This window comes from Bos grunniens, chromosome 27 (genome assembly GCF_055505025.1).
Source record: "Bos grunniens cultivar Pamir isolate PY7600 chromosome 27, Bosgru_T2T1.0, whole genome shotgun sequence".
Classification (NCBI taxonomy): Eukaryota; Metazoa; Chordata; class Mammalia; order Artiodactyla; family Bovidae; genus Bos; species Bos grunniens.
In genome coordinates, this window is record NC_141191.1 from 26,454,061 (window position 1) to 26,460,083 (window position 6,023).

Below are 6,023 nucleotides of genomic sequence, written 5' to 3' on the forward strand. Positions count from 1 at the left end.
TGCAGTCCATGGGATTGTGAAGAGTCAGACAGGACTGAGCAACTTCACTTTCACTTTCATGAATTGGAGAAGGAAATGGCAACCCACTCCAGTGTTCTTGCCTGGAGAATCCCAGGGATGGGGGAGCCTGGTGGCCTGCCGTCTATGGGGTCGCACAGAGTTGGACGCAACTGAAGTGACTTAGCATCAGCAGCAGTAGCAGCATTAAATAGTTCTAATTGAAGTCATTAAAGTCAGATAACATGAGCCCTAAAAAAATACTCTCTTAAGAAACCAGGTTATAAATTACTATAAAAAATGTTAGAATCTGAACACATTTTCTTTTTTTTTTTATTTTATTTTATTTTTAAACTTTACATAATTGTATTAGTTTTGCCAAATATCAAAATGAACACATTTTCTATTACAGATTTAACTCTAGGGAAGAATAGTGAAAAGTACTGAATTTCATTAAAAAAATTGGAGGTTCTGCTACACTGTGTATTGAGGATTAAAAAAAAAAAAAGGAATGTAGCAATCACCATGTTTGGGGGAAGCTTTCTCTTTTTTAGTGAGGAATGTTCTCTTTCCATATTCACCACACAAGGATGTAGGCATCTGTTAGGAGACTGCCTCCGGATGCTGGCGCTCAGGTGTTCTGCAAGTTGGCCAGACTTGAACAGCGGAAACAGTCTAGGCCGTGCTGCGAGTGTCCTCTGCAGTTGCTATTTAAGCACTGCTTTATGTTTCCATGAATAAGGAAATCTTGGTTATTGCTAGGAAACACCCCATGTTTAGATATAAGATGGGAGTCTCAGTCATAGGGATTAAAGCACCGCTTGCAGAAAGGAGCCCACATGGTCCAACCTTTCCTTTAACGAAAGGTGGGGCAGGCCGAGACTCACCACAGCCCTGCTCGTCTGAGGAGTCCCCGCAGTGGTCCACGCCGTCACACCGCCAGCTGTCCGGGATACACAGCCCGTTCCTGCACTGCCACTGCCCACTCAGACAGCGGTGCTGGGGGCAGAGTGCATCCCCGAACCACCCTCCACAGTCCTCACTGACATCGCAGGGGTCCCAGGCATCTCGGCACCGCGGATCTCCTGGACACTGGGTTTTCGGATGTGGACATGCCGTCCTTCTCTCTAAAAGGCAGAGTTAGCGGGTAAGGTAGAACACCCCCGTCGTGACCTTATTATTTAGGGATTTACGATTTGCTCATGAATTTAAGAAAACCAAGAATGGGTGGGGATGGAAGCTGTCAGAGATGTGGCCATAATTTTGTGATCTGACATTTCACCCCCAAATAGGTTTTAAGTCAATAAAGCTAATCATCTTTTTTTTTTTTAAGACTTTTTTTTTCAGATGTGATCCATTTTTAAAGTCTTTATTGAATTTGTTACAATATTCTTTCTGTTCTATGTTTTGGTTTTTTGGCTGCAATGCATGTGGGATCTTAGCTTCCCAACCGGGATTGAACCCACACCCTCTGCATTGGAAGGTGAAGTCTGAACCACTGGACTGCCAGGAAGTCCCAAGCTAGTAATCTTAATTTTAGGTAGTTTTGAAAAATGGAGAAGTGAGTGAAAACAGTCATCTGCAATATGGGAGACAATTTAAAGTCCAGGTTTAGCATACAGGCAGAAGACTACTTTGTGAGGGGCTTCACTTAAGGCAGTTGATGCTAATCAATGCAGCTAATAAACAGAATGTGACGGAAGATAAAAAGATAAGCTGTACATACCGCAGTTAACCTCATCAGAGCCATCTAAGCAGTCGCCAACACCGTCACAAAGCCAGTGGGAAGAAATACATCTTCCGTCATCACACTGCCAGGCCTGGGGGTGCCCCCGACACACCTCCTCTGTGGGTCAGCAGCAGCGTCCAAGGTGCAGAACAAAGGAAGAGGTGCTTGTCAGGGCACTATCAGCTTTTAAATGTGGATTTCTTATCAGGTATTTTCATTAGCAAAGGAACAATTCATTCCTGATTTGTCCCTGGAGTGAACCCTAAACTGGCCCATCCTTTTATGTACTTTCGACGACATCACTCAGTAGCCCTACCTTGCGGGCAATCAGTCAGCGGATCGGTAGACATCGCCTCATATATCCAGATATAGATATACATATATGTTTGAGTCCCTTTGCTGTTCACTTGAAGCCATCACAACATTGTGAATCGTCTATACCCCAGTACAAAATAAAAAGTTAAAAAAATAAAAAATCTAACATTTCTTTCCCATTTTTCTTCTAGAACACCATTGTCCACTAAAACCTTCTGTGACAATGGAAGCATTTTACATCTCTGCTGTCCCAAATGGCCGTCATCAGTCACATGCGGCCATTGAGCTCTTGAAATGTGGCCAGTATGATCCAGAAATTGAACTTTATTTGTATTCATTTAAAGAAATTTAAATCCTCACATGTGGTTAGTGGCCCCTAAATTAGTTCAGTTTTATAGGTTTACTACTCTGATTTCTTTTGACGTTTGAGACTCCATTAAGACCTCAGGCAACCTGGGAACTGGGGTTGGGGGCTTAATTAGACCTTCAAGTATTTCCACCAAAGTCTGACTACAGGCTGAAGCAAGTCAACTTGAGGAGCTGGGCTGAAGTGTCTGGGGGGCTTGAGCGCAAGGCATTTCTGCAAGTCTGAAATTTTACCCTAACCTTTAATAGTACACATTTTGATATCCAAGATTTCGTGTTAAATTACAGCAAGTGACCAGCCCAGGGATGTGCATGAGGGGAGCACTCACCCAGTGCTGTGGGGGTTTTCCTCGTTTAATGAGGAACGTCTGCCCTCATATTCACTGCACCCCCAGGTGCCAGGGGCCGAGTGAGAGGCTTTCCTCACACAAGTCCTCCAGCCTCCCTTCTGGGGTTTTAAGTTCTCTCAGCAGAGACGGACTAGAAATTTATTTCAGGAAGACATTTACCAAACTGCTAACTGACTTCTGTTGATTTTATAGTTTTTGTCCCCAACTTGAAAGTACACACATATAAAATTGTGTGTACACAATTACTTTTATATACAGTAAACTACTTCAACTTTTATACACAACACTCAATTGTGTACACAATGCAGGGGTTTTCTATCAATGAATCCCTGTAGTATTCCAGGTTGAGTAACACTGTTTCAGATGTTTAGGTCTGAATTTAAGATGAGGAGCCAGACTCTTGCTGGATTTTTCCATCCCAAGTCTCCCTCCACATGTTTGCACAGCAGGGTTGCCAATACTTTAAGACACATCCCTGGCCTACCCCACCAAAAGCCTGCAGTTTTAGAACACTTCCTAAGAGGGTGAAAAACCAAGAGAACTGTCAACGAGGCATGTAGCACTATGGACCAGGTGTAGGTGAGTGCACGATACATAACACAGCACAGCTGGGAGACCGCTTACCGCACTGCTCGTCAGCCTCATCCGGGCACTCTCGCTCTCCATTGCAGAGCCAGGCCACAGGAATGCACCTCCCACCACATGCAGCTTGCCTCGTTGCATGACACTGCATTTCATCTGCATTGGATGACCAAGAAGCAAAGCCATCAGACTTCCCGGCTTCCTTGGGTCCAGGAGACCTTTTCATGATAAGCTGAAGTCAGTGTTCTCTTTGGAAGACCTTTCTGACTACTACTGAGGAGAATGCTAGCGAGTTCTGTACCCGAAAAACCCATGCGATTTCACCACTGATGATCCTTGGGGACCATTCTTTCTGATGCTGTGGAGTTGCTGCTGGAGGGCTGTCATTTGCCTCCTCGTTGTCCTGTTAGAATGGCTCAGACTTGTACTTGTGCTTTGACAAGATATGACTACTTCCTCCAGGTGTGATTTGGTCTTAAAAACTCACAGTATAAAGAGTTACAAATTTAGAGGTTTGGGCTCAAAGCACTTGACCATACTTTACTTTTGTACTCTTGCCTGGAAAATCCCATGGACAGAGGAGCCTGGTAGGCTGCAGTCCATGGGGTCGCAAAGACTTCACTTCACTTTTATGCATTGGAGAAGGAAATGGCAACCCACTCCAGTGTTCTTGCCTGGAGAATCCCAGGGTCGGGGCAGCCTGGTGGGCTGCGTTTATGGGGTTGCACAGAGTCAGACAAGACTGAAGTGACTTAGCAGCAGCAGCAGCAGATATAACTTCAAGTGAAGTCAGGGTTTGGGGTCCTACATGGCATCTTTATAAGCTTCTAGCAGCCTGGTTACATACACTTAAGTTTTCGGTTATTTGCAGGGCACTGATTTATATTATCAGTTTTATTCACATGATGAACTTGAGTTTATCAACTCTGAATGATTAATGGTCAAATATAAGTCTGTTATGGATTTGGTGCTCAGAGGAAAACACTTGAAAGGCTGACTGTATTTAGTTTACTTGTTTGTCCTAACTTTCAAAGAGAAAAAGTCAATCCTTGGTTCCAAGAAAACATAAACTACATGGCCCATTCAGTAGAAGTTTCTGCAAGACACAGTGAAGACCCAGCAGTCCTACCCCAGGGACAATGTGCGCATATGGATGGAAAGTTGTGTGCAAAGCCATGTGTTGGGAGTTGACAATGGAAGCCCACTGCATAGACTTCACCTTCTTTGGTAAGGACCAGACCTTAGCCTTACTTATATCCATCTAAGATAGTGCTTTTAGCATAGTTACTCAATGTTTGATTTTAAAATGCTGGCTTATAAATTGCATTATAACTGAAAGACTCAGAAGGAACTGGTTATTACTGAATAGCTCACAACTTTGCCAGCTACTCACACACTATCCCGGCGATGCCATTTAACTGGACCAAAACCATCCATCTGAGAGCAGGTAAGGTCAGCAACCCCTAAGATGTATCCCAGGTCAGTCGTCAGGCTACTCAGTTGGAGTTTTGGTTAGAATACTAACAATATCATCCTGGGAGACTTACTGCCTCAGTTTTTCTTGTCTATAAAGTGAAGATAGTGAATAAGTAGTACTAAGAGGAAAATTCAAGGATTAAATGAGCACAAAATCACTTGGCATAAACCCAGCAAATAAATGCTCCTGGGCTCCTTTGCCACCTCTTCTAGCAGATCCTTCCAGAAGGATCCCAGTTAGGGTTGCAGTCAACCCTCAGAGACTTGCACTGCTAGGCGAGTCCCACCTAGAACACTATTCTGCCCTGGGGATTCTCAGTCTGGAGACCCAGTGTGCACACGGATTCTGCACACCATCTGTAGATGAGTCTCAAACATGACTTTTCAAATTTAGGTACATGCTTGCTGTGAATAAATTTAAACTTTACTAATCTAACTACATATTAAATTTACAGTAGCTTTCTCATAGTCTGTCAATATACAAAGTATATTGTGTACCATATACAAAGCAGATCACACACTGTTCTACAACAAGACATTATAAAGATGTCTTCACACCAGAAGGCTTCGGGAAACACTGCTTAGTGAAAAAGGCAAGTAACTTTAAATCCCATTTTAGGAGTGGGGCAAGACAGACCACACACGTGGAAGGGCTTCCTGCTACAAGAGAGACCCTCCACAAAGTTAGGGGAAAACCCTGAGCGTTAGAATCTCTCCTGGAAGACAAACAACTCAGAGATGAAGGGCCATCTCCTGCAAACCAGTTCACAGTATCTTGACCAAGAAAGTGCCTGCGTACTTGAACAATTGATGTAAAGCCTACCTCCATCCTTGAGGGCCAATCAGGAGCACCTGTCAGGAGAGATGCACTCCCGCAGGCCAGGTGGTCTGACAAACGCTGGGCAGCTCCTGCACCGGCTAAGTCACCAGCCACCGACCCTACGGGAGCTGAGGGTATCTCGGTCACCCTGGGACCCGACTCAGCTCTCCTCTGCCTTGCGGTCTGCCTGCATCTAAGTGGTATTAACAAGTGCCGCTTCAAGTTGCTTGCTAACTGCACCTCAGGACCAGGCTCCGTCGCCCCCGCGGCTGTTGGTAGAGAGAAGCATCTCCTCCCAAGGTCTCGGGCCTCCAAGAGGCTAAATTTGCTGCCTGGTTAAACCTTGGCGGCGGGCGCATCAGAGACCCGGGCTAGAAAGCCAATCCCA

The 6,023-nt window shown here is 44.8% G+C and overlaps 1 protein-coding gene across 2 annotated transcripts in view; it reads right to left on the reverse strand.

Annotated features, from left to right (window-relative positions):
• LOC147343667 (low-density lipoprotein receptor-related protein 2-like) overlaps positions 1-6,023 on the reverse strand; it is a 41,364-nt gene that overhangs the window by 34,794 nt on the left and 547 nt on the right. For both annotated transcript variants that reach the window (XM_086379686.1, XM_086379687.1), the window contains exons 2-4: positions 3,382-3,495; positions 1,724-1,843; positions 885-1,124 (exon numbers count right to left, since the gene is read on the reverse strand). In XM_086379686.1, coding sequence (XP_086235812.1) covers positions 885-1,124; positions 1,724-1,843; positions 3,382-3,495 — 474 coding nt within the window. The remainder of the gene's footprint in view (positions 1-884; positions 1,125-1,723; positions 1,844-3,381; positions 3,496-6,023) is intronic.